Genomic DNA, 27920 nt, shown 5'->3' on the forward strand with positions numbered 1-27920 from the left:
ACGGCTTCCTGTTTGTACACATGACTCGTAACTCGCACGACCTTTTTATCCAGACCCGACTGAAGGCTTCCCAAGGGACGGACTCCTCCCGGGAGAGTCTCAAGTGAGGCAGGGGGTCGACAGGGCGAGTCCAGACAGAGGCCGCCGGGACACCACCCGCTCATGACATGCAGAGAATCTCAGGCCCTGAAAGCACTAACTCTTAGGCTCCACCTCAATCCGTGGGAAAGACCAGGGTTTCACGCAGACGTTTGGAACCCCAGGGGAAGCAAGCGGGGTGCTTCCGATGGAGGGCACGTCAGAGAGGTGATGGCGGGAGGGTGCCTCCTGCATTTCATGAAGCGTGTGGAAGACTCCACCCCCAAGATAATGGGGAGGCCTGGCGAAGTTTCCTGGATTGAGGGGTGCCCACGGGGCTGGTATTCAGCCAGCACAGACCACGGGAATTGTGCCATTGTAAACAGATCGCAGATCTTCCTCACTGGTGGGTCATGTGCCCCCTGCAACCACTTGGAACCTCAACCCCTTTCCTGTGCCCAGACCCCACCCCCAACATAAAAGGTAAACACAGCAACAGTCTGGTCGGCCTCTCGACATGCCCTGGACCAGGCGTCAACATTTCAAATGTCATCCAGTTTATCTCGGCAGGTGACCCAGCTGCGAATCGGGCTCATTTTGGAAGCAGATGCCCCCAGGGACGTGTACGTCATGTTAAATACATGCATATTTAAATGAGTGAAGGTGTTTATAGCTCCCAGACCGGTGCCCACTCGGAATAAATGCTCGATCCGTGTTAGCTACTATGACGGTTGATCTCGGTGGCCGTCCTCACTGCAGACCAAACCTGTCATTTGAAGGTGGCGACAGCGGGCACCGCTGACCTCTCCTCTTCGGGTTTTCCTGCTCACGTTTCTGCAGTTTAGGTTCCATTTTAATCTCCTTATCAGGCAGGTTTACAGCATCCGGGCGCCACGCCGTTTCCTGGGGCATCTAAGCTCAGATTATATTGAGCTGGGTGGTTTTTTGTTTTGTTTTGCTCTAATTTTTAATAGCATGACCTTGGGCAAATCATTGAAACTTGCCCGAGTGCATCCACATGCCAGTCAGATGCCCGTCTCATTCTTTCACAATAGCCCAGCACTTAAAATGTGCCAGGTCGTGGCCTCTGCTATCTGGTGGCTCCACGTGGCTCTGGGGACCAGATCTGCTGCCAGATGACACGGCCTTGAGTGGCTCCCCTTTCTCTTGAATTTTCCACGGTTGGAACGAGCCCTTTATGGGGTGAGCCTGGTGCAACGTACCTCCCAGAGAAGCCGGCTCCTTTCTTCCCTCCCTCGTTCTCATTTTAGTAATCGACTTTCTCAGGTGGGGCACGTAGCCACCCGCCTAGGGGACAAAGCTGAACCAGATGCCCTTGGGGCAAGGGACACGACAGACAAGAATGAAGCCTGGACCCTGCCTAACCCTTCCTGCCGCCGTCACGGGAGCGGAGTAGCCACCGACCCTACAGTCTTGACTTGGTCTGGCACCGGGGAAGGGTCTTTACTCCTATTTTATCTGTGCCCAGATTTCACGAGGGCTGGCGGGCAGGCAGGAGATTCCGAATACAGGGAGGTGGCCCATGGCTTGCTCCTGCCCTCCCCGGGTGTGGTGGGACCGGCAGGGTCGTGGCTGGGTGTGCCTGGCGCCATCCTCCCGCCAGACTAATGCAGGATGTTATGTAACGATAAGAGCAACCGCAGGCGACACCTCCCTCCGTAATCGGATGGAGCCTCAGACCTGCCGGTCATTCCTGCGTCAGGTGACGGACGGAGGGTGAAGCGGGGGGGGGCCGGCTCTCCAGGGGAGCTGGCCAGCCGGGGGGCGCAGGCGTCACCCCAGCCGCCGGCTCGGGCAGGGACTGGCGGGAGACGGGGGTTTCTCAGCCGTCGGGGAGGGACAACAAAACCCCCGCCTGGCCCCGAGCAGAGCCAAGGGCGAGAGGGTGATTCGGCTGGAAGGGGGGGGGCCTCTTGCTGAAGGCGCGCGAGGCAGCTCCGTAGAGACAGGACGTGGGCCAGCAGACGGGTCGTTGTCAGCGGATTAACCGTAAACAGGCGTAAGCGGTCTTTCGGGCGTCATGGAAATGCTCCAAAACTGAATATTGGAGACAGTTGCACAATTTAGTAAGTTTACTAAAGATGATTGGACGGAATGTCTAAAATAGGTACATTTTGTGGGAACCTCAAAGTTTTCAAAAATTAAGCTGCTGAGGCTGCCACTTTGCTCAAAGAGTCTCACTACATGCCGGCCTCGCGCTCCCTCCAGGGTGGCCCCGGCTGCCCCGGTCTCCGCAGGCCCCTTCCCCGGCTCTGCCTCCGGCGCGCCCCACACTCGGTCCTCCTGCGACCCCAAGCCGCCCCCAGTTCCCCAGACACCAGGCTCTGCGGGCTCCCCGCTCTGCTGACTCCTGTGTGGAGCACCCACACCTCCTGCCACCTGGCTCGTCCTTCAGGGGCTGGGGAGACATTCCTCCTCTACAGGCGATGGACCGATTCAAGCCCAGACCGTCCACGGGGGCAGGGGAGGGACTCACCGGGCACAAGGAGCGGGGCCTGTCGGACCCCCTCCATCAGGTCCTGTCTTCTGGGGCTCACCTTCCCCTCGGGGTGTCTCACTAAGTGCTGCGGACCCCGGGGTCCTGGCCCGGGAGGCACCATCCACTCTCCCCCCCCCGGCCTTCCCTTCAGCCCACATGTAACCTTACGGTCGAGGCCAGACTGGAGCCGTCAGAGCTCAGGCTCGCCGCTCGGGGAGGTGGACAGCCGGGAGCAGCACGGAAGCTCGAGCCACAAGATGAGTTACCACAGAACAAGCAGCACGGAGCCTCCGTGCGCTAGAGGCCCCCCCCTCGCCGCCGGGACCACCTGCACAGACAGCTGGGCCCTTCGAGGTCCAGGTGAGGAGAGTAAGGCCAGGGAGCGGCAGCCACTCCCTCCTGCCCCTTTGAACCCTTCCTCCAGGTGTTATTTTCCTGCCCGGGGCCGGCCTTGTCCCCGATGCCTTCGGGGAGACGCTCCTACCGCAACCTAAATGGTTCAGCCAGAGCAGAGACCGAGCTCAGAGGCCCAGCTGTCATGCGGAGGGTAGTTTGAGCTCAATTCCCGGCTCCCTCCCCTGACCCCCTCCCAGCGGAGGTGAATCTGGCCGCCCATGGCCCAGAGCTCCTGGTTCCCTTTTTTTTTTTTACAGGGCCAGCTTAGCTAAGTATTTTTTTCATTCCTCAAATGTTTACTGAGTGTCTTCTCTGTGTCAGGGACCATGTTGCGGGCTGGGAAAATAGCAATAAATGAGATAAATGAAATTCCTGGGTCCCTGGAGCTCCCATTCTAGTGGAAGGAGAGAGACCGTAATACGCAAGGTAAATACAGATCACTACAAGGCAGTGAGTCTTAGCCCAGCGCCTGGTAGGACCACCCGGATGACATCCAACCTGGACGGCGTCCAGGGAACCGGGACAACTGTTTATCGAGTCCCCAGCTGAACAGCCAGAGTGCAATGGATAAGATGCGGCCGGAACCTGCTTCTGAGCAGAGGGGCAGCAGACTTGTCGCACAACCGGGTCACTGGGTGGCAAAGCACCACGGCTCGGCGCAGGGGGTGTTGCGAGAACACAGACGCGGGCATGAGCCCTTCTGCCGGGAAACCCTCAGAGGAGGTGCCAGTTGAGCTGGGTTCTGAAAGGCAAGCAAGTGGCTGAGGTGGCGAGAGGCCTTTGAGACTTGGGGGGAGGAAGAACAGCAGCAGAGAAGGTCAAGAACCATGGACTGTGGCACCGACGGGACTGAGGAGCTGAGCCTGGAGAGGCGAGCGAATTCCACAGAGACGTCAGCTGACTGAGCCTTGATCTGGAGAGAACCGAGGGGTATCCATGGGCTTGTCAGCAGCAGCGACGCGGTGGAGCATCTCCCGCCGCACATAGCACAACCCCAAGGCCACCTGGTGCCTGAGCTCAGACCTCACAATAGCTCTCAGTGGGCCAGTTGTGATGCAAGAATAGTTGGTGACTTGTCCCTTGGGTTCCCATGAAACTGTCTTAGAAAGATTAACCCCAGGCACTGACACCTTCCGTCCTGGCCTATTCCCAGAGTATGATCGGAGAATGGGAGCAGGGCTGCCAGAAGACCGGAAAACAGAGGCCCAAAGATCCCAGGGCCCAAGAGCAGAAGACTGCGGAGGGAAAGTCCAGCAAGAATGGAGGGCCAGCCAGAGGACCAAACGCAGGCGAGTCTTTTAAGAGTAGTAACTCCCTGTGCTGCCAAGGGGATCAGTGCTCTGCTCCACCTTTGGGGTGAGTGTAGCTGTGTTTCCTGCCCATTCCTTCCCCTCCATCTCAGACCAAGGCCAAGTGGAGGAGCCCCGCCTGTGCCTGTAGGAACCGGGGTCAGGGTAGCCCTAGGCTGGCTAACGTAGAATACCCCTTGTGAGGTTTCCCGCTCCCAAAGGGAGAGCTAGGGAGACCCTCCCCGGAGCTCTAATGCACCTGTCCCTCCGCCTTCCAGGTTATGGACCAAATTCTACACACTGGACCCACGCATCGCCCCTGGGAAATACTCCCCGTTGGAGAAAGAGATCCTAGTAAGTGCCCTGAAGTTTAGACACAGGGAGGCCCTCCTGAGGGTGGGCAGCTACCCCAGGGGGAGCCAGAGGTTCCCAAACAGCCGGCAGTAGAGACAGAAGTCTCCCCAAAGGGACTCACATTGGCCGAGTCTGCTAGCGGCTTCCACGCTTCCGTAGCAAAACTCGCGAACTTGAAAGCCCCGATTAGGAGTATAACTGCCAGTGTAGCTCAGGAGGAAGCCGCTGCTCCTGAGCCCTTCCCTGCGGGTCAACACCAGTCTTTCAGATTCACGGGAGGTGAGAAGGAGAGTTGGGATTTGAACCCAGGCGTGTCTGACCCCAAAGATCCACCCTCTTGCCCAGCACACGGGGGCTCAGACACACAGCAGGGGCGGGAGACGGACCCCCCGCTCCCGTCCCGGGGTATTTACCGATCCCCATCTCGCTGTCAGCGTCTGGGTGGCGTTCACACCGCAGCGTCCAGAAGGTTCCTGACTTACAAGCAAGAGGAGGAGCGGAAAATGCTCAGGGAACTGCAGCTGCGGTCCTCAGACTTCAAACAGGTGATGAAATATAAAAAACAGCACCCCTCGACCCATCCCACCTGCGGGCCCCGGGAGAAAGTCTGGACGGCCAAGGTGACGGTGTCCCCCGAGGGGTTCCGGATGCCGCGGCGGGAGCGGCTCACCGTGGGCCAGCACGTGGAGCGCATGCAGTTCGCGCGCGCCCTGAGGAACCACCAGCTGCTCCCCAGAGAAAGGTTCCGGGACCCCCGGGGCTTGTCCGGACGGGGCCTGGGCCCAGCGGCAGGAGGCCGGGGGGAGGACAGAGGGGACTACGGCGACGCCACGCAAGAGGAGACAGAGGGCAGGGGCACGAAAAGACAGGAAATAAAAATGAACGTAACGTTCAAGTCCAAGGAACCCAAAAAGCGTTTAACCAACCAGCCCAATGACCTGAAGCCACCCTTCTCCGCGAAGAAGGCCGAGCGGTCCATCGCCGGCTTAACCAACCGCAGCCTTTTCCACTTGGCCGAGTTCCCGGGGGACCTGATGCTGATGAACCAGGACTTGATCTCTCGCGGCGTCTGCCCCAGGGATGTGACGGAGGCCGGCCGCCTGGGGGAGGGGGGCGTCTGGAAAGAGCACTCGGGCAAACCTGCCTCCCACCGTTATTAAAGTTTTATTTATTCCCCGTGAGCTGAGCATCCTGGCCCTTTTTACTCTTGCAGCTCCGCCTGCCGGGTGCTCCCCTCCCCCGGCCTCTTCTTTTGGGACCCGTCTCTCCGGGGTCCTCAAGGGGAGACCTACCTGCTAAGGCTTCCTGGTTTCAGGCAGCCCCTGGCTCTCGGCTCCCACCTACTTCCCAGGATGCAGGCCCCTCCTCCTCAGCTGCTCCCATGGGGCCTGTATCCGTTGGAACGAGTCGCTCTGAAACCTACTGGCTTAGAACACCGACCATTAATTCAGCTCGTCACTCTGTGGGTCAGCAATCTAGACGGGGCTCAGCTGGCCGGTTCTCCTGGGCTCAGCTGGGCTCCTCACGTGCCTGCGGTCAACTGCGTCCAGCGAGGTGGCTCTCCTGCTGGGCTTGATAATGGCAGTGACTGGGCCAGGTGTCCTCCCTCGGGCAGGTTAGCCCAGGTGTGCTCGCAGGCCCATTGCAGGATCCAAGGGAGTAAGTGGAAGTTTGCAAGGACCCTTGAAGTCAAGGCTCAGAACTGGCACATCACACGGTGCCTGCCACATTCTGTTGGTCAAAACAAGATACAAGGCCAGTCTAGATGCAAGGGTGGCTAAGTGGACTTCATCTCTCTCTAAGTATATTGACTTTAGAGAGAGAGAGAGAGAGAGGAAGGGAGAGAGAAAGGGGGAGAGGGAGGGAGAGGGAGGGAGAGACACCAATCCATTGCTCCATCCATTTGTGCAGTTATTGGTTGATTCTTGCACGTGCCCTGACCAGGGATCGAACCTGAAACCCTGATGTATCAGGAGAACGCTCCAACCAGCTGAACTGCCCAGCCAGGGTGGACTTCATCTCTTCATGGGAGAAATTGCAAAGTCACACTGCAAAGGGAATGGACACAGGGAGGCAGGTACTGTGGGGGCGGTGACTGCAGTCAATCCAGAGTGTCCGGAGCTGGAACCAGCCTTCAGCCCAGAGGGGGCCCTTCTTATTGGAAATCACTGAGAACTCAAGCTGCCTTGTCTCGAGACCTACAAGCTAAAGCTGGACAACTTGATCTAAACTTTAGAGAAATGGCTCCTATTTGTACCTATCGCTCTATGGGCCACCCAGAGAGGTCACCAGAACACCTGGCGATATTCCCAGAGACACTCAAACTGCAAACCAGGAAAACCTGCCAGGTTGCCTGCTGGCCCCTGACCACACTCCATCTGAAGATACTTGGAGCCTAACGTCTGACCATCCTCTGGACTCAAAAACTTAGTTTATAGTTTGTTCTAACCATTCACCTTTGTGGGGTTTTTTGTTGTTGTTTCATAGATGTTTCCAGGGATCCTGAGAAGATCACAGAAAACGTTTGCTTCCCTACAATGTTCATGTCAGCTACTTCATTTAGTGCATCACCCAAACCTCCAAAGGCCAGTCAAGGCTGCCTGAGCCCAGCCGCTGCGGCTCAGAGGGTGAGCACCCACCTACGAACCAGGAGGTCACGGTTTGATTCCTGGTCAGGGCACAGGCCCGGGTTCCGGGGTCAGTCCCCAGCAGGGGGTGTGCAGGAGGCAGCCGATCAATGACTCTCATCATTGATGTTTCTCTCTCTCTCTCCCCCTCTCCCTTCCTCTCTCTGAAATCAATAAAAAAAACTTTTTTAAAAAAGTTGTCCAAAAATCCAACCCAATAAATATGGAGAATAACCAGAGGGGAAAAATAAAAATTATAGAGCTTGGAAAACACCCATCCTAAAGGTCCACATAAAATGATTCTCACTGACCTTAAACTTTACTGACTGGTCTTTCGAAAATCAAACCCTGGAGACTGCGCCGCGGCTCGAACAACAGCCCATGTATTGCTACCCACAGCTGCAATTTCATACCTTAGTTTGCAAAAACGGACCTCGATAGCAGCGTAATTATCACCCATCTTTGGTACGAACTCAGGGTTCTTCACATGAAATAGACCCAGAAAGTTCAAAAGGCTTCATTTTCAGTGAAATTCTCTGAATTCCTGTAGAGGTGAAGCGATGCCCAAACCACATCCCTCTTTTTCTTTCGTATTCTCTGGTCGTTTACACCTGGCAGATTAAGCACAAAAAGTGTAAATCCAGAGAAGCACCCCAATGCACCAGCCAAGTCCAGCCCGCTCGTGGAGGCCCACGGCTCGCCCCCTGGCACGCACTCCTCCTGGCAGGCCGTGCCCGGTCAGCATCGGCACAGCCGCTGCCTGGAGTAAACGCGCCGTCGGGTGGTGACGCTGACAGGGGAGGCTGAGCCCGCGGGGCACGGGGTACGTGGGAACTCTCTGCACCTTGCTCTCGCTTTTGCTACGAGCCTAAAACTGCTCTAAAAATGGGTTTAAGAAAACAAGAGTAAGGACACAGATTTTTAAAAAATAAGTCTTTTATCTACTCGTCCATTCATTATTCTTTGATTCTGTATTTATTGTTTGCCTAAAAAAAAATGGAATAATCAAGTTTTCTGCTCCAAAGGCTGTAGTTCCAGACAGTTGTACAAGTAAATATCTCTGTCTCCAATGATTTTTTTAAAAATCTAATTCAAAATATCGTAGAGGAAGTGAAGAGGCTACTCAGCTCGTTTCACAGATGCAGAATGGTCCGGGATGGCCATAACCTGCTATGAGTAACGGGGCAGGACAGGACAGGAAAGGAGAGCTCGGGGCACTAACTCATGGACATAGATCCAACATAAGATAAAATGGGATGGAATAGAATTGTAGAAAATTGAGTTTAAAAGTGTAAAATATATTCTTCAAAACAAAAGACTTAGCCCAAGGATAAAAAGATAAGTCAAAATCAGAAAATCTATTAAAGTAACATCCCAGCAGGGCTGTTGCGAGAGCGACAGGACCGTGAAACTCCTTGGACAGTGTAAACCTTATACAGACGCAAGGGGAGCTGGTTCTCAAAGCGCCTGCCTCCCGGGTGATTAAGCGTCTTGCAGCCTGAAGCGCTGTTTCCTTCGTTACGATGGGGGTGTAGGGGAGGAAAGTTTCCCTCTGCCCTCTCGGGTTCTCTGGCTGGGCCTAAGAATTAAACTGATGTAAGACACTGACAGGAGAAAAGCATACATACTGTTCTGAGTGTTTTTACGTGTCCATGGGGGTCTTCACAAGTAAATGAGGACCCGGAGGAAGTGACCAGGGCAGAAAGCCTTGTGCCTTTATTTTTTTTAAAATTATTTTTTTTTTATGAATCTTCACTGGAGGATATTTTTCCCATTAATCTTTTGAGAGAGTAGGAGGGAGGGAGGGAGGGAGAAACACTGATGTGAGAGAGACACACTGGTTGCCTCCCACACAGGCCCTGACCAGGCCCAGGGATTGAACCTGCAACCCAGCTACGGTGCCCTCGACTGGGAATCGAACCCACAACCGTTCCATGCGAGCCGATGCTCTAACCACTGACCCACTCCAGCCAGGACACGTTGCTGCAGCTTTATGAGGAGGGGTCTACCTCAGCTCCTTCCATTTCACCCCAACCATCCACCACCTACATCTAAAATGCCCCCCTTGTCCTGGGGGCCCTGCAGCTGCTGTCTTGCCGGGTCTCACCCTGCTCGAGTCACCCCTCTGGAGTCAGGCTGGTCTTAGCAGTCCTTTCCCGGGCACCGGGCCTCGGTCGGGCTCGGAAGGGCCAATGTTCGTGTTCCCAGGGCAGTCTGGGGAAACTTCCCTCCTTACCCAGCCTGATCGAGCAGCCCAGGGGCTGGCTTCTCTCCCTTTTTTTGCAAACTCACTGCCTTTTTGGAAAGCACCCCATTGCTTTGTTTCTTCTGAGATCCGGGGGTCACCCGTCAATCCATTCCTCCCTCAGGACCACACGTGAATAGGACTCCGGGTGCCCTCGCCCAACGCACCAGAGACCCTCGGGCACTGAGGAGGGGGCTCTCTTCCCCAGAACCTGCCTCACCCACAGTTCTGGATATGATGTGAAAACACAGAGGATACAGCCTGGCCAGTGTTGCCCAGCGGTTGGGCATCATCAGGGGCACCGGGAGGTCACGGTTCGATTCCCCGTCAGGGCGCACGCCCAGGTTGCGGGCTTGATTCCCAGTCGGGGGCATGTAGGAGGCAGCCGGTCAATGTTTCTCTGTCATCATTGATGTTTCTCTCTCTCCCTTCCTCTCTCTCTAAAATCAATAAAAACATGTTTAAAATTTAGAAACAACAACAAAAAACCAGAAGGAACAGAGTCCTGGAGAAACAGAGGCAACTTTCACTTAAGTCACAGACACTGGAGACCGTGGTGGTGTTAACATCCTGGTCTTTCTCCAGCCTTTGCCCTGCATCTCCTGCTTTGGGCAGAACCACACATGCCAAGGGCAAAGGAGGGCACCTTATCCATTCTCGAGAAGGTCCTGGAAGCCGCAGGGCACCCACCCTGCTGAGCTCAGTTTGAAGGGACCCAGGGGATCAGTGAGTCACCACGATGACCAAACCGACACTTGCTTTGAAAAACATTCTTTATTCAACTTATCCTACAAATCAGGAGTTTAAGATGCAGCCTGAGGATCGAGTTTATAAAAGGTTAGAAGAGTCATCCCCTGGAGAAAGCCCGCAGCTCACAGCCGGCGCAGGGTTCCAGACACTGGCACCTGCCGCCTGGCATCCGTCCCAGCACCGAGCCTGGTTTTAAGAAAACCTACCCCTAACTCTGCGCACCCCCATCTCCAGCCACCCCGCCATGTGCCTGGGCCGGAGCCAACAGAGCTCGGGTGCTGCTGGGCACCGAGCTCGGGGCACGGGTGTCTTCCTTTTCCACGTGGGTCCCAGGGCACCACAGAGGTGCCCTGTGCTGTCGTCTCCTGTAGGAATGTAAGCTTTTCAGGGGCGAGGCTTTGGATCTGTTTCTCTTTCTAGTTATTTATCTCCTGGCACACAGTAGGCCTTCAACAGACAGGCGTGGAGTGAATGAGCAAGTACGGAAAGAGCTGGAATCAGCGAGCCCGCGGGCCAGGGTCCGAGCTCTGTCCTGTGCTTTCCCATGTCACACTGAAGGGCTCAGAGGCCGCCGTGGGTGGCCCAGGGGCTCCTCCCCAGGGTGAGGGCCACCCGGCCGGGACCACGGCCAGGAAGAGCCCGGAGGAGACGGCAGCGTGCGGTGGCTCCCCTGGGCACTGGCGGGCCCCTCCGCGCCAGCTCCGGCAGGGTGGGAGGGGGAGAGCATCGGGCAGGATGAGCCGGCCGAGACGGAGAGGAGGCGAGGCGGGCTGCGGTCCCCGGGCAGGGAGATGCCGTCGGAACCGCCTGTCTGGTGGGAGGGAAAAAGGAGTGAGAGAGGGACGTGCCACAGGGGAAACTGAGGCCAGACACCGAAGGGCAGCTGAGCGAGGGGAGGGAGCCGCTGTGTCTGGTCAGCCCGGGAGCCAGGGGAGGCTTTTGAGCAGGCGGTCAGAGCGGGGCTTTGGGTGCTCAAAGCTGGCGGGAGGCTCCTGGCGGATGGAGGGGAGAGAGTCGGGGCATTTGAGACCAACTGGGAAACGGGTACCTGAGTCCCGGGCAAGGGGTACCCAGGCTCCCAGCTACTGCGGCACCCATGAGAAGAGAAGGCAGAGGTCCCCGAGGGCCCCCTGCGCCATCACCCCGCCCTGCCGTCCCCCACAGCTCCCACGCCCATCGGAGGTGCCCGAGCTGTCCTCTCCCGCGGGAAGGTGAGCTGTTCAGGGGCAAGGGTTTGGATCTGTTTCTGTTTCTAGTTATTTGTCTCCTGGCACATAGTCGGCCTTCAGAACAGGCGTGGAGTGAATGAGCAAGTAAGGAAAGAGCTGGAATCAGCCAGCCGTGGGGACGGGAGGAGAGAGCCCTCAAAGGCGCTCCCGGGGTGGGGCCCTGTGGCCGAGGGGATGGGGTGGGACGGCCCCTGCTAGCCCACGGCTGCCCCGTCTCCAGAGCCACACATCTGAGGACCTGGCCCCGCCCGGGCCACAGACCCTGGGAGCCGCTGCAGACATTTCCTTGTCCACACGCACAGCCAAGCCCACGGCAGGGCACGCGGGCCACGTTCCACACGGAGAACGTGAGAGCTCGCGCCGTGCGGGCCGAGAGCAGGCAGAACAAACGCGTCCCGCCCGCTCCGGGCGCCCGCGGCCCGGCCTGACCCCGCCGTCATCTCCCTGGGACTGCAGTTGGGGTGCTAGCGTCAGGAGCGACAGTGTCACCATTAACGCCGTTAGTATCGGTGACAGTAACGCCACCAGCGAAACCCACCGTTCCTCACGCTCAGCGCCCCGTCCCAGCCAGAGGCCCAGGCGGCTTAACCCACGTTACTTTACGTGGTTCTCTCTTTGGTCCTAGGAGGTGCTACGGACAGTGCGCCTGGCAGATGCGGAGTGTGAGGCGCAGGGGAGGCCAGGCCCGGCCTTGAGAAGCGCCGGGGGGGGGTCTGCGTCCCGGCTCAGAGCTCCCTGAGCGAATCCCACCCGCGCGTCCCTCACGAACCAGGGGCCCTCGGAAGCGGGCGGCGGGAGGTCTAGTTGAACCTGTACCGCCCGGCCCAGCACGGCACGCGGGCACGCGGGCACGCGGGGGATGCCCAGTTCAAGGTGGACCATCACACCGACAGCAACGTCCCGAGTCCCTGGGTCACGGGCCTGGGCCCCGGTGGGGGGGGTGAGGACAGGTGGGGGTGCGAGAGCGGCCACCTACCCAGGCTCCTCCTCCTCTAGGCGCGCGGGGCCTGCAGCTGGATGGGCCCCAGGACGACGTCCACCTTCTCCTGGTAGGAGCCCACGTTCCTCTTGGGCCTCCTCACGCAGCCCCTGCGGCAGCGGGAGGCGGGGTCGTGGGCCCCGCACACCACCACCTTGCAGTGCAGGTACACAGACGGGAAGCGGTTCAGGAAGTGGAAGGAGCTGAACTTGAAGCGGGCGAAGCGGGGCGAGGGCGGGTGGTAGGGCTGGTAGGTTTCATCCCTCGTGCACCTGCGGGGAGAGGGCGGTCGCCTGTGAAGGCCCCGCTCCCCGGTCCCGCTCCCCGGTCCCCGCACGCTCATCCTTCCTGACTTGGATGCAGGAGGCGCCCATCCGGGCCCCACGCCTCCGGCCGCCCCCGCCGTGCCCCACCTGCCTGCCTTCGGAACCGGTGGTTTGGGCACTGACCGCCAGCCCTGCAGGGAGATCCTGGGAGCTCGGGGACGTCTGCAGCATCTTAAAGCAGCCGGTCGGCCCGGGGCTTCCGTGCTGACAAGCTGTCCCCACCATGCTCAATGACCGTGTGCACCATGGCCCCAGGTGACCCAGGTGAGGGAGGGAGGGGCAGGACCCAGAGAGAGGACAGGAAGGAAGGTGGCCTTTCATCTCTTTCCTGGGCTGTGTCTCCTGACCCCCCTCAGCCTGCTCCGAGAACCCTCCAGGTGCTGGAAGCTTAGGGCAATTCTAATGGGCTTCCAGGTGGGCGGTTTGGTCTGTGGCCAGGTGTAGTCCATGAGCCCCTGTGCTCCAGGGACAGTTGGGACACGTGGCCTCCCTGACACACATGCTCCCTCCCCAGAAAGCGGCATCACCTTATAGGCACATATGTGCCCGGATGTGACCAGAAAGGGTCCTTAGAACCAAATCATTTGCATTAATCTCAATCATTTGACATAAATTCAGGTGTCATTTGTTACTATTTGTAAAAAGAGGACCCGGGAGAGCTTCTCCCCCATCTTTGCGGCCAAGGCGGCTGCCGTGAACCGAAGCCACTGCGTAGACTGTGAACAAGACGGGTCTCAACACCCACTCAGCAAACAGACGCATGAAAATCCTGCCCAGGAAGAGATGCAGTTCTAGTATCTCAGGGAGCTTTGCAATTTAGCCTCCTGGCCCCGATCCCTAGCAGATCGCCCAACCCTGTCAGTACAGCGTCCGTGGCAGGCGATTGTTACTGCGGTGCCCGGGTCAAATTATAGTCCAACAAAATGACGTGAACACCGATGGACAGAGACGAAAGCGTGGCGATTGGAGTTGCCTGCCCGGTGTCCCTGGACCCCCACAGTGAGCTTAGAAAGGGTGAACCCCACCTCGCCTGAGCCCTGTCATCCAGGAAAACAAGATGATGGTAGAACAGCCCAGCCCGGCACCTCTGGCCGTCAGCGGGCACCCCTGGCCTCCCCTCTGCGTCTCTGAGCTTGGTTGGAACCATGGACTCTGGTTACGTCCATTCTCGGCAGCTTTAAGTCAACATTTGGCACCCGCTGCGCATTTTATTTGCCCAAATCCCCACCTGCTCTTTCTCCTTCCACCCTCCCAACAGCCTGTGATGTGGGCATCGCCACGCTCATCTCTGGTGGGTGAAGAAATGGCTCAGAGAGCTGTGCCTGCCCACCCTGAGCGACACGGCTCGCATGTGGCAGAGCTGGCACCTCAGCCTCCACCTGCTTCCAAATCAGTGCTTTTCCCACGACACCCACGTCCCTTCAGCACCAAGGCTCACCTGGCGTTCGGTCACCTGGGGCCTAATCCCAGTTTACAGCCAACCTCTCGGTCATTTAATTCATCCGACGCCCACCTCCCTCTCTGTTAGCCAGAGATGATAACCTGGCTGGTTAAGCTTGAGCGACTAGGAACAGAATCTGCGCTCCTTGAGCCCCGGGCTCCTCCTGTTCAGGTTATCAGGTAACGGCGAAAGTCCGCCCCAGGAAGACCCTCCTTACCCACTCCGGATCAGGTCATAGGTCAAAGACGTGAAGTCATTGGAATACGGGGATGCCACACAGGTGTCCACGAACAAGGCCAAGGAAGCATCCGAGTGGCGGATCTCGGCCTGAACGTACAAATCCTGGTCCAGGTCCACGTAGTATGGGCTGCTGGTCACGGGATACAAGAAGGACGACGACGTATAGAAGGAAATGTTCACGTCGAAGTGGCTGTACTGCACCTCTTTGACCTCGAGGGTGTTGTTGGCGATGTACATCATGTCGACCCAGGAGTCCTGGAGCATCTTGCAGCTGACGTGAATGTAGACGTCCCTTTTCCTCTTGATGACGCCGCTCGACACAGCCGCTTTGAGGACGTTGGAGTAGGTGATGGTGTCATTGTCCACCTGGAGAGGCAGGCGGGGGGCAGAGTCGGGCAAACGTCAGCCGCCAAGAGGATCTCGCTGCTGATCTTGTTTAGAATGCAAAGGATGTGACCCAACAAGGCTTCAACCCCTCCCTCAGCCAGACACGTGGTGCGTGCCTCCCGCCACGGCTACCGGCACGTGGGCCGGGCACGCTGCTTAACAGCAAGGCTCCGTCCTTGCACACCCCCCCTCTGTCCCACCGTACGATGGGGGACCACAGCGAGGACCGGGTGCCGGGGCCTCCTGGGGCCTGCTCCTCGTGGGGGGAGGCGCGCGTCTGGACGATCCCGTCCCTGCCGTGTGGCTCAGCCGCCTGGACTCAGGGCCCAGGGCCCTCCTGTCTCGTTCCGTTTCATTCTCACTGATGCTGGGAGACACCAGGGGGTCCCTCGGGTGCCCGTGGGAGGGGCTGCTGGCGTCAGAGTGCAGTGCGCTGCCTGGATGCGTCAGCAGCTACTGCAGCCTGGCGTCGGAAGCTGCGGAGCCAGGGGCGCCGGGGCGGAGCCGGGTGACACAGTGGAGTCACAGCTGCAGCAGGACTCTGACCTCGGGGTTGGGTCCTCCCCAGAAGGCAGGCGGGCAGCCAGGGGCATGGTGACGGGGAGCACGTCCTCTCATGCTCTGCCTTCTCCCTGCCTGCACCACAGCGTTGTTTCTGACTGTGGCTTCATCGGGCGGGAATGTTGGTCTCGGACACCATTTGATGTGCCTGTCATCTTGTAAACGTGACCCTTCTGGGGACGAGGCCCTTGCGCCTGGTGGCCTGTGAGCATCTCAAGCAAAGGAGCTTTCTCTCCCCGGGGCTGGTTACTGTCCATGAGAACATCAGCACATCGGTAAACACCCACGGAGTGAATGACGGGCGGGCTGGGAGCCAAGCAAAAGCGCTGTGGCGGAGGGGGGGCAAGAGCCGAACGGCCAAGGGGACATGGGAAAAAGGCCCCCTGGAAGCTCCACGGGCATGATCACCTAGCCCTAAGTGAGGTGAGCGCAAGCCAGGCAGGGCCAGGTATGGACCGGGGGCACGCGACCCTTCCCAAATGCTGCGATGGCCCGGCCGGCGTGGCTCAGCGGTTGAGCATCGACCTATGAACCTGGAGGTCACGGTTCGATTCCCGGTCAGAGCATGTGCCTGGGTTGCAGGCTCGATCCCCAGCAGGGGGCGTGCAGGAGGCAGCCGATCAATGACTCTCTCCCTCTCCTCCCTCTCCCTTCCTCTCTCTGAAATCAATAAAAACACATTTAAAAAAAAATGCTGTGATGGTCAAAAGCAGACTCCTAGCCAGGTGCGAGCTCCCGCAAGCCGTGGGCGGTTTTGCAAGACAGAGCACAAAAATCGCGCCAGAGCGGCCGAATGGAGATCCTAAGACGTAAGGCAATCTGACTGCGTCAAAGAGGGCGGAGTGAGGTATGTTTGCTTTCTTCCACGTATTGAGGTGCCCGCCCCTCTCACCCATACCAACCCCAACCCCAAAGCGCATAAGCTTCAGGCCCCACGAAACGTGGAGCTGTCCCCTGGAGGCTGCTCCTGCCGTGACTGTCCGCGTGGCAGCCGGCCAGGCCCCGCCTGTGTGGACGGTGCTGGGGAAACCGCCCACAGACCCACCCGCCGCCTCTGACCGGATTGATACCTTCGCCCGGTCACGTTCTGGTTACACCGACACAACCGTGTCTTCTGGGTCCCCAGAATTCAAGACACAGGGCACACAGCACAGTGAGAAAGGTTGCCCTGCAGGAGATCACATGGAAGGAGGCCCAGGCTCACCTGCTGGGTGGTGCCACAGCCCGAGTAGGGGATGGTGAACGTGACCTCGCTCGACGTTATTTGGGGCTTGCACTGGTCGACTCCGCTCCAGTTGGGAATGATGAGGTCCCAGGCCGAGTAGCCCAGGGACTGCAGGTAGCCCCTGCTCACCTTCGCTTGCATCTGGTCCCGCAGACAGAGCAGCTCTGGTGGCCAAGGGCAGACAGGGAGGTCAGCCAGCCCCGAGGCCCAGCAAGTCCCAGCAGGAGCTCCTCCCGCCCACAGGTGCAGGGATCGAGATGGCTGACAAAGGTGGTGGCGTGCTCACCACCCCGAGGTGCCCCACGGGCCTGGAAGGGATCTAGCGAAATGTTCTGCCAAGTTACCGTGGGCCGTAAAGTAAAGGGATGCTCCGGCCGAATTGTGGGGACGTGCGTGGTGCAATGAGGTCCTTTAGCTGCTGAGCAGGTCGGAGCCCAGCCCCCGGCCAGTCTGGAAACTAGTCCATTTAACAGCTCAGATAGTGACCGCTCGCCTCTGCAGGACGTGGCGGAGTGACCGGTGATTTTCAGGCAGCAGGCAAATGCGCCAGGTCTCAGGACACGGTCACAGTGTCCCATGCTCTGGAATGGTCACCAGGCCTCCAGCCAGGGGTCACTCCTGCCCTTGGCACTGACGTCTCCCTATCTGCCTAATGCATTGTCTCCCACCTTCTACACGGCCTCTGCCGCCTGCAAGGAGCTCAGTACACCGCCCGTCAGCCAGTTCTGGCCCCCGATCTCGTTTCTGGGCAGCCAGAGGCCCAAGACCCACCGCCCTGGGTCCCTCTCAGCAGCCGATCGGGCCTCGGTGACCCGCCGAGGCGGCTCTAATCTCTCGTCCCACCACCAGCAGCAGGTGGCCGCGGAGCAGAGGCTCTCAGGGGCGCCCCCCCCACCCGCCGAGCTGGGGCCTTACTGGTGCTGTCGTTGGAAGGACTGGCGTAGTACTCCGCTCGGAAGCCCCTGCTGGTGACACTGCCATCGCTGGCGAAGCGGACGGTCATGAAGTTGGACGAAGAGGTGAAGGAGTCCCTGGCCCCGTGGCAGAGCCGGGCGAGGAGAGGGGAGCTGTGGTAGGGGCCGTCGAACACCTCGATGTAATCGAAGTTGCAGTTGCTCTCCAGCCTGCGGGGACAGGACACAGAGGTTCAGCTTCACTCTTAGCAGGAGGTCCCATGTCGGCGGGCGTTGGGTCACACCTCCGCCCTGGGCCAGAAATGGACAGAATTATTCATTGAAAACAAATTTTCTTAAATCTGGCAAAGAGAGACCTCCTCCCACGGCCTCCGCGCGTGGGTCGTAGTCCTGCCTTTTGGGGTCACACATAGGAGACCTACGCCCCTCTCCCCACAGCCCTTGGCGTCACGAAAGGGAGGGATCACATCCTGCCTCAGGCTGTGTCTTCAGCCAGAAAGAGCCTGGTTTCCTCTAGAATGAAAGAAATGCCCACGAACCCATAGTGATAGAAATAAATCATCGAGTGAATACATATTGGACAAGTCAAATGACCTCTCTGGAGCTCAGGTTCTCGCGAAAAATCCTGTCCACGCACGGGGAGCCGCTGCGAGGCCGAAACGAAAGGATACGTGGGAGAGCGCTTCACCGAACATCACTGGCCAGTGGCCTGTGTTCTTCGGATGCCAGCTAAAGAACCAGGCCCGCCAACCCTCCTCTGTACACGTTTAGGACCTGAGACCCCGAAACCCAGCATGAACTGTAATGATGAGGGGGCTGAAGTCATATTATATCTTTTGCAAAATCCCAAATAAACTTCCAAGGCAGAGACAACCCCCCCCCCACAACGTCACCGCGAATCAGAAATCGAGAGAGAAAACGGCTTCTCAGTGGTGACTGCTCAGGGTGCGGTGTGTGGGGGGGACGTTCTGGTCCCTTCTTCACGGGACACGAGGAAACAGTAGTGTCTCCGCATGGTCACCACCCCCAACCCCGGGGGCCAACCACAGGTCCATGTGCCTTGGCACCGTCCTCTCTGCTTAAAAAGGTGATTTCTCCACCACTGCCTGAGCCCTGGGGCTCACCCCCACCCCCCAGAAAAGAGGGAATGGAGAGAAGCTGCTAAAAACGCCTTGTGTGGTTGCTCGTAGGGCCCCTGGCACTGTTATTACTCCGGACAGAATCCCTCCCCTGGACAACACTTCCCAAGCATTTTCACAGATTGCTCTCTTGTGACAATCCCAATAATGGGGGCGGGGGGGGCAGGTGTTTCATTCCTCTCTTTTTTAAAATTTATTTTTATTATTCAAAGTATTATATATGTCCCCCTTTTCCCCTCTCACCCCCTCCACCCCACACCTGCCCCCCTTTCTAAGTTTATCTTTATTGTTGAAAGTATTACAGATGCCCCCTTCCTCCCCGCCTCCCCCAGCGACCCCCCGCCCTGCACCCCCCAGGCCTCACGGCACTATTGTCAGTGTCCACGGATTCTGCAAATACGCATGTAAGTTCTTTGGTTAAACTCTCCCACCCCCACCCGCGCCTTCCCTCCGAGATCCCTCCGTCTGTCCATGTTCTCTGTCCCTGGGTCTATGTTGTTCATCAGATCCCACGTATGTGTGAGATCGTGCGATGCTTGTCTTTCTCTGACGGGCTTATTTCACTCAGCAAAATACTTCCCAGGTCCCTCCATGTTGTTTCTCTTTATTGACCGAAGCTCAGGGAAGTTAAGTGGTTTCCTATGGTCACATGGCAAGTCAGCGACCACACTGAGACCTGAAGCCAAGGCCCCTGTCCACGGGGTGTCCCCGTGCTAGGTCAGATGCCAGGACCGTTCGTTCCCTTCCACGCGGCCCCAAGGCCCCCCCGAGTCCCGCCCCCACCCACACTTACTGCACGTCTCTGAAGACCACAGTCACACGGTCATTGTTCTGGACTTCGATGTCCCACACACATCTGGCGTTGTTCGGATAGTTGCTGGGATAGAAGGGGCTGGAGAAGTGCCCTGATGGCTTGGACAGGTGGCCCCCACAGGAATAACTGCCTGTCGGGACAGAATGGAAATGCTGGTGACCCCCAGAGCGCACAGAACATCGCCTGGTTGGGGTGGGGGGACTTTTTAACAATTCCCAGGACAGAAACCCAACAGGAGGTGGCCTAGACCCGGCCTGTCCATTGAGGCGGGTGGGATGGGCTTCCAGGGCGACTCTACTTAGGGAAGCCATCTCCTTGCCATTGTCATCACCCCTCCCCAGGGTCACGTCACAGACGGAAGACAGAGAAGACCTGTTGGGGAGCTCAGGACTTACTGGTTGGGTGGCTGACGGTGTGGGTAGGAGCTGTTGACAAAGAGAAAAGACCATGGTCAGTTTCCCCGCGTTCTTGACAAAACCGTTGAGCGTTTGCTTGCTCTGTGCCAGAAACGTGCCAGCCCTGGGGCCACAGCGAGATGCTGGATACAGGCTGTGCCCTCCTGGAGCTCACAGCCTGGAGGAGGGATGGAGAGGGGCAGACCCTGCCACAGTGAGCCCATGGGAGCCCAACGCCTTGGCTCGGGAACCAGCCTGAGCAAGGGGCCAGCTTGTCCCCTAACCCCCGGGTCAAGTAGTGTCCCTGCTAACATGCCCTCCTCACATGGCTCTTTCCCTTTGAAACACCCGTCCCAGCTGTAAGTCTATCGTTAATTCTGTATGAAATACCTAACACCGAGCCACCTGCGGGAGGAGCTCAGTCTCCCGTTTTCATTGTTTTGAAATCTCACAACCGTTCTTGATGGTGATGTGGCCACATACACAGCAAAGATCTTAAAATACTTAACATCCGAAGAGTCTGCATTTTTTAAGTACATCCGAGATACCAGACATTATGTTAGCTTTAGCCCAATAATGCGGTATCTGTTCTAAATGAAAAAATGAGGCGTGAAAAGATTGATTTATAAAAAATATTCTTCCTCACAGAGTCATTTATAATAGCGAAGAAACAGAAAACACCAAAATATCCAGCAACTGGGGGCCAGGAAGATAATTTGTGGGTGTAACTGTACTATGGGAGACGATGCAGGCTCTGTGTGTTTTTTAATCCCCACCTGAGGATATTCTTTCCATTGCTTTTCAGAGAGAGTGGGAGGGAGAGAGAGAGAGAAGCACATCCATCGTTTGCCTCCTGCATGCCCCCAGATTGGGGCCGGGATCAAACCTGCAACCCAGGTACGTGCCCTTGACCAGAATCAAACCCAAGACCCTTCTGTCCGAGGGCCGATGTTCTAACCACTGACCGCACTGGCCAGGGCGACAATACAGGCATTTAAAGTGATGGTGAGAGCAATTTCTTAAACGCAATAAAAAGCCTCTGAGCTGTGTCTATATCATCAGGTAAAACTTGCCTGTAAAAGCACAGTTATTTGTGAAATAATCAGATGATTATCTCCCCTCTTCCTCCCAAAGCTTTGGAGACACTCCAAGAAACAACAGCCTTCACGAAGATCCTTTAAAGAATCAATCATCTCATTTACGTGAAAGAAGGAGCAGATCTCCTGAGTTAAAACGGGTTATCCAGCAAGCCGGCCGGCGTGGCTCAGTGCCTGCGCGTCCACCCATGGAGCAGGTCACGGCTCCATTGCCGTCAGGTTATAGGCCCCAGTTTTGGGCTCAGTCCTGAGTAGGGGCTGAGCAGCTGATCAATGCATCTCTCATCATTGATCTTTCTATCTCTCCCTCTCCCTCTCTCTGAAATCAATAAAGACATACTTTAAAACAAACAAACAAAACCCAGAAGTAATCCAACTAGCAGGGGAAATAGGAAGGCTGAGTGTGTGCCAGCCAAATGAGGGCTGTGTATGCCTGGGGGAGAGGGGAAAGGGGGCCATCTGGAGAGGCTGTGTGAGCTTGGGTGAGGTTCAGCATCTGTGGGTGTCTGGACCGTGGCCGCCAGGCCTCGGGATAAGAAATCCAGGCCCTGGGCCTGAGGCGAAAAACCACGAACTTACTGTAACTGGTTGTAGGTTATGTGGGTCACATCCAGAGAGAAAAACAAGTGATTTAAAGATGTTATTGGAATTTTTTAAATTCGTGATCAATAGCTGGAAGGAGAAGTTAGATTCCTTTCCTTACTGCAGGAATTCTCTGAACCTTGACGACTGCCTTGTGACCGCACATCAAAAACCCTTGTCACAACTAGGACCCTGATCAGAGACGCTAGCCGGACATCCCAACTCAGGGACTAGGTTAAAGACCGCACATCCGGAGCCTCTTCTGCTTAAGGTCCATCCAGACTTGATTCAGAGGCAGAGAGAGCCCCTGGCAGGGTGGTAGGAATATTTACCTATTGTTCCAGGTGATGCAGTTGTGGATGCAAATGGCCAAGTGTCTAGAAGAGACAACAAAGACAAAGCCCTAGCTTAGGCACCACCCATAGGAGTCCTTCCTAAATCTAGGGTAAGTTATCCTGAAAATTCCACATGTGCCTCCTGGGCAGGCTCCTACCAACCCACTGGGTTAAGGAACCCACATCGGGAACCTCTTCTGGTCACAGTCCATCCAGACTCAATTCAGAGACAGAGAGAGCCCCTGGCAGGGTAGTAGGAATATTTACCTGTTGTTCGCTGTGATGCAGTTGAGGATGGAGCTGGCCACGTGTCTGGAAGAAACATCAAAAGAACAGCCTTGGTTGGGCATCACAAGAGGAGCCCTTCCGGGATCTATGGTCAGCCATCCTGACAATTCCCCATGTGCATCCTGCTCCTGACTACCTCCCAACTCAACTCAAAAAATAGGTTGAGGATGGCACATCTGGAACTGTTTCCTCTCATGGTCCATCCAAACTCAATTCACATGTGGACAGACCCCCTGGAGATGGTAGGATAATTTACCTGTTTCTGTCAATGACTCAGTTGTGTATGGAGTTGACAATCTGTCTGGAAGAGACAACAAAGAGAAAACCCTAGTTTAGGCATCACCCAGAGGAGCCCTTCCTAATCTATGGTCGGCATCCTGACAATTCCCCATGTGCCTCCTGGCCCAGACTCCTACCACCCCAACTCAGGCTCAAGGTTAAGGACCCCACATCGGGAACCTCTTCCGCTCACGGTCCATCCAAACTCGAATCAGAGGGAGGGAGAGCCCCTGGCAGGGTGGTAGGAATATTTACCTGTTGTTCGCTCTGATGCAGTTGAGGATGGAGCTGGCCACGTGTCTGGAAGAAACACCAAAAGAACAGCCTTGGTTGGGCATCACAAGAGGAGCCCTTCCGGAATCTATGGTCAGCCATCCTGACAATTCCCCATGTGCATCCTGCTCCTGACTACCTCCCAACTCAACTCAAAAAATAGGTTGAGGATGGCACATCTGGAACTGTTTCCTCTCATGGTCCATCCAAACTCAATTCACATGTGGACAGACCCCCTGGAGGTGGTAGGAAAATTTACCTGTTTCTGTCAATGACTCAGTTGTGTATGGAGTTGATAATCTGTCTGGAAGAGACAACAAAGAGAAAGCCCTAGTTTAGGCACCACCCACAGGAGTCCTTCCTAATCTATGGTCGGCCATCCTGACAATTCCCCATGTGCCTCCTGGCTCAGGCTCCTACCACCCCAACTCAGGCTCTCGGTGAAGGACCCCACATCTGGAACCTCTTCTGGTCACAGGCCATCCAAACTCGATTCGGAGGCAGAGAGAGCCCCTGGCAGGGAGGTAGGAATATTTACCTGTTTCTGTCGTTGAATCACTTGGGTATCTAGTTGACCTTGTGTCTGGAAGAACCAACAAAAAGAACTGCCTTGGTTGGGCATCACAAGAGGAGCCCTTCCGGAATCTATGGTCAGCCATCCTGACAATTCCCCATGTGCATCCTGCACTCACTACCCCCGTCTCCAGCCTCTTGCTCAGGGGGCATCCAGCTCAAAGGCCCTGAGAGAGGTCACCATGTTCCCTGCGCATCTCCAACATGGCCTGTGCTCTCCACTAGAATTCCTCTACCTCCTCTCTCCCATGAGCCAAGGACTCCCTGGTGGGTCTGAGGTTTTGCCCTGGCTCTGGAGCTTTGGTAGAAAGGGTCACGGGCGTGGTCCTTGAACCAGGACCCAAGCACATGACCTGGTACCCACAGGACCATCCTCACATATTACTCTGCCATCCCCGGCACACTGTCTCTGATACTTTGGGATGCACCAGTCACCATGCTGCATCTCAGGGTGAGGCAAGGGCTGACCAGGAGAGAAGTCAGAAGTCTGGTGTCCCATCATCAGAAAGTCTGGTGATCAACATCCACCATCCAACCAAATCCTCAGCAGCCTGGCCTAGTAGGTCCGCACTCAAGCAGGCAGAGGCCGCCTTTCTGACATGGACAGGAATCCCCTCGGGCAGCAACCAAGGGCTTCACGAGCACTAGGATGGACGGTGCCCAGGCGGCAGTCTTGTGAATTCCCCTCAGAGTCAATAAGCACTGTCAGCAGTGTCAGGGACACAGGGCACAATCTGTGCCCCACGTGGATTCAAAGAGCAGAGGTTCACCTGGGTGGGGAGGAGAGGCAGGGGCTCCTGGGAGACAAGGGACATGCCAGGGAAGGTCCTGGGGACTCACCTGGCCAGTATGTGGAGTGCGGCTGAGCAGCTGTGAGGAAGGAAAGGAAAGTCAGACACAAGGCACCCCGTTCTCTGGCCCATATCTAACGCTGATGACCCTCAGCTTCTACACACTCAGCTGACCTGCTCACATGGCCGTGGTGTGGACACATCAGTGCCTGTCACGAACCTCACACCCTCACGACCTTCCTAAGAAACACCCTCTGTCCACTGCCATCGCCTGCCTCACTGAGCCCAAGGACTCACTGGCCAGTATGAGGAAGCCAGTGTCATGCCTGGGACAGGCCACCATGGCCTTGGTGTTGACACCCAGGGGATATGTAGAGAACGACCCCAGGGAATGGCTTGATGTGGACACTGATCTGCTCCCTTCAGGGTGAAAGGTCTGCCTTTTCCTTGCTCTGGTCTTTCCACATGTCTGAGCAGCACCTGGTCACCAAACCCCAGCACCGTTTGCTCCTCTGATTCAAACAGCTGGTCCGTTCACAAAGGGACAGGTTAAGCTGCTCTCAAGGTTTCATTCTGGATCCCCCCCCCCCATTCCTGCTCTTTTCAAGACTCTGGATCATTCAAACCCCTGAGCCTCTAGTTTGCAGACAGTCCCCTCCCCTCCCTGCCTGCACCCAGCCTCTGGGACCTCATCACGTGGGCCCTGCGCTTCTTTCACAGCCTTGAGGAAAACACTGAGGAGACGCGTCCCTGGGACATCTGCCTCCCTGTCCCCGGAGGGCAACAGCCTGTCAGGTGCCAAGACAAGACCCTGGTATCAGCTCCACTTCCCAACAAGGCTCCTGCTTCCTCGTTGCTTAGCAACAGCTACTGCTGGGAAGGGGAAGCGGCTCGTTGTTCCCTGCCCTGCATTGCCCGGTGCGACTAGGCCGGGCCTGCCTCCCTTGGAAGGAAAATAAGCTTCCTGCCGCATCTCGCCTCTTAGTAGGGAATTCTTTACCAGCCCGGGCCCTATACAGGGGAATGATAGTCAGGGTTCAGACCCAATACTAGAGATTCCCCTTGTCTTCATTATGGCCCTGCCCCAGGACCCTAACTGGCTCCTTCCATTCATTGGCCACTTGCCATCTCACACCCACCCAGCCCCCGGCCACTCTGCCAGGCCTTAAAAAATAAACTCTGTGCTCTTGGGACCTTTCATTCTGGTCAGCATCTTACAGAGTCTGAGGTCACACAGTCAGCACAGAGGGAAGGTTCTTACAAACCCCCCACATGGAATCAATGATGCTGCCCTGGAGGGAACACCCGAGACCCTCTCCAGCGTGGGAGGTGAGCTCCCACCTGGGGCACTGGGACAGGCTCCCTCCTCTGACCTCAGGAAGCTGCTCCTGTGGATGAACCTGGGGCCAGAGGCACCTCCCAGCCACTCTCAGGAAATGCCTTCAGGATGCTGGGAACATGCACTACCCACGATGCTTTTTAGCCTGAGCAGGTGGCCTAGTACCCGGGGTGCCAGCTGCCCTGCAGTCACTCCACTGCCTGGCATGACATTAGGAGGCTCAGGCAGACACACTGGGGACGGCAGTGTGTTTGTTCTCAGCAACACCACCCCATGGGAGGAGACCAGGCGTGGTCGAGGCCCACCTGAGCAGATGACACCGGCGTCCTCCCCATGTCCACAGTTGTGCGAGTACCAGCCTCTGTGTGGACAGTTCCACAGGTAGGACTCGTGCCCTGAGCAGCGCACGTCATCCAGGAGGATGGGCCCTGAGCCCTGACCAAACCGGGCACCTCCTGGAGCAGACCTGGCCCAGCCACAGCCAAGCTGCCTGCACACCACATTGGCGTCTTTGGTGTCCCAGTCGTCGTCACACACGGTGCCCCAGGAGCCTCGGTAGAGGACCTCCACCCGGCCCTGACAGCGGTCACCTCCATTCACCAGCCTCAGGGCCAAACTCGAGTCTGTCCAGAACCCTAAAGGACGACACAAGGACACCTCCTCCACATCTGTTCTGAGCTGCCAGGCTTGAGGCAGGTTCTAGACTCGGGGACTTTCTAGAGGCCAAGTCCCATGCCAGGCCATCAGCTCTGTGAAGGCCCAGAGATCAATCTCCGTAGAGAGAGAGACAGAAACATCCTATCCAGCCAGGTCTAAGGATGCTCCAAGGTCGGGAAGCACCCCCGATGGCCCGCTTGCGATGTGAAGGACTGTCCCCCTAACCCACAGATGACCACCCAGGACAGAGCTCCATGGCTCCAGGGACAGGACAGGACCATCCCTTTCTGACAACTTATCGGCTTCTCCATGGTCCTAACGCAATTGATGCAAAGCCTTAGGTGGGGATGGATGTCTGGCAGATGGTGGAGAACAAGCACTTTCCCCCCTGGGCCCAGACAGCAGCCTGAGGCCTGAGGCAGCAGAGGAGCCTCAGCAGGACCTGGGAGGCCTCTGGGGCTCACAATGAGCAATGAGGAGGCTGTCTGCTGAGCCTCTGCTCAGGAGTCCACTTGAGACCTGGCATCAGCCAACCTTGTCCCACCCACAACCTGGTCTCAGAGACCCTCGTCTGACACCCCCACTCAGGGACTAGCATGAGGATGGCACATTTGGAAACGTTTCCTCTCACGGTCCATCTAAACGCGATTCAGAGGCAGAGAGAGCCCCTGGGAGGGCGGGAGGAATATTTACATGTCGTTCCCTCTGATGTAGTTGTGGATGGAAATGGCCAAGTGTCTGGAAGAGACAACAAAGAGAAAGCCCTAGTTTAGGCACCACCCACAGGAGCCCTTCCTAATCTATGGTCGGCATCATGACAATTCCCCATGTGCCTCCTGGCCCAGGCTCCTACCACCCCAAACCAGGCTCAAGGTTAAGGACCACACAACCAGAACCTCTTCCGCTCACAGTCCATCCAAACTCGATTCAGAGGGAGGGAGAGCCCCTGGCAGGGTGGTAGGAATATTTACCTGTTGTTCGCTCTGATGCAGTTGAGGATGGAGCTGGCCACGTGTCTGGAAGAAACACCAAAAGAACAGCCTTGGTTGGGCATCACAAGAGGAGCCCTTCCGGAATCTATGGTCAGCCATCCTGACAATTCCCCATGTGCATCCTGCTCCTGACTACCTCCCAACTCAACTCAAGGAATAGGTTGAGGATGGCACATCTGGAACTGTTTCCTCTCATGGTCCATCCAAACTCAATTCACATGTGGACAGACCCAATGGGGACGGTAGGATAATTTACCTGTTTCTGTCAATGACTCAGTTGTGTATGGAGTTGACAATCTGTCTGGAAGAGACAACAAAGAGAAAGCCCTAGTTTAGGCATCACCCAGAGGAGCCCTTCCTAATCTATGGTCGGCATCCTGACAATTCCCCATGTGCCTCCTGGCCCAGACTCCTACCACCCCAACTCAGGCTCAAGGTTAAGGACCCCACATCGGGAACCTCTTCCGCTCACGGTCCATCCAAACTCGAATCAGAGGGAGGGAGAGCCCCTGGCAGGGTGGTAGGAATATTTACCTGTTGTTCGCTCTGATGCAGTTGAGGATGGAGCTGGCCACGTGTCTGGAAGAAACACCAAAAGAACAGCCTTGGTTGGGCATCACAAGAGGAGCCCTTCCGGAATCTATGGTCAGCCATCCTGACAATTCCCCATGTGCATCCTGCTCCTGACTACCTCCCAACTCAACTCAAGGAATAGGTTGAGGATGGCACATCTGGAACTGTTTCCTCTCATGGTCCATCCAAACTCAATTCACATGTGGACAGATCCCCTGGAGGTGGTAGGATAATTTACCTGTTTCTGTCAAT

The 27920-nt window shown here is 56.8% G+C and overlaps 2 protein-coding genes across 2 annotated transcripts in view; one reads left to right on the forward strand and one right to left on the reverse strand.

Annotated features, from left to right (window-relative positions):
- Positions 1 to 4130: 4130 nt before the first annotated feature.
- On the forward strand, positions 4131 to 5777 carry LOC308566901 (uncharacterized protein C10orf120 homolog; the record flags this gene model as incomplete). Its single annotated transcript, XM_081157914.1, has 3 exons — positions 4131 to 4330; positions 4542 to 4617; positions 5052 to 5777. The coding sequence occupies 3 exons, from the start codon at positions 4131 to 4133 to the stop codon at positions 5775 to 5777; spliced, it is 1002 nt and encodes a 333-aa protein (XP_081014040.1).
- Positions 5778 to 10246: 4469 nt separating this feature from the next.
- DMBT1 (deleted in malignant brain tumors 1) overlaps positions 10247 to 27920 on the reverse strand; it is a gene marked incomplete at its 5' end in the record, with an annotated part of 32516 nt that continues 14842 nt past the window's right edge. The window contains 16 exons of the mRNA XM_081157915.1: positions 10247 to 11050; positions 12445 to 12719; positions 14432 to 14820; positions 16607 to 16791; positions 17543 to 17751; positions 19474 to 19624; positions 19890 to 19919; positions 21901 to 21945; positions 22171 to 22215; positions 22448 to 22492; positions 22726 to 22770; positions 24157 to 24186; positions 25752 to 26081; positions 26797 to 26841; positions 27352 to 27396; positions 27630 to 27674. Of these exons, the coding sequence (XP_081014041.1) occupies positions 12461 to 12719; positions 14432 to 14820; positions 16607 to 16791; positions 17543 to 17751; positions 19474 to 19624; positions 19890 to 19919; positions 21901 to 21945; positions 22171 to 22215; positions 22448 to 22492; positions 22726 to 22770; positions 24157 to 24186; positions 25752 to 26081; positions 26797 to 26841; positions 27352 to 27396; positions 27630 to 27674 (1898 nt within the window). The 3' untranslated portion in view covers positions 10247 to 11050; positions 12445 to 12460. The remainder of the gene's footprint in view (positions 11051 to 12444; positions 12720 to 14431; positions 14821 to 16606; positions 16792 to 17542; positions 17752 to 19473; positions 19625 to 19889; positions 19920 to 21900; positions 21946 to 22170; positions 22216 to 22447; positions 22493 to 22725; positions 22771 to 24156; positions 24187 to 25751; positions 26082 to 26796; positions 26842 to 27351; positions 27397 to 27629; positions 27675 to 27920) is intronic.

This window comes from Miniopterus schreibersii (genome assembly GCF_964146895.1).
Source record: "Miniopterus schreibersii genome assembly, chromosome: 14".
NCBI lineage: Eukaryota > Metazoa > Chordata > Mammalia > Chiroptera > Miniopteridae > Miniopterus > Miniopterus schreibersii.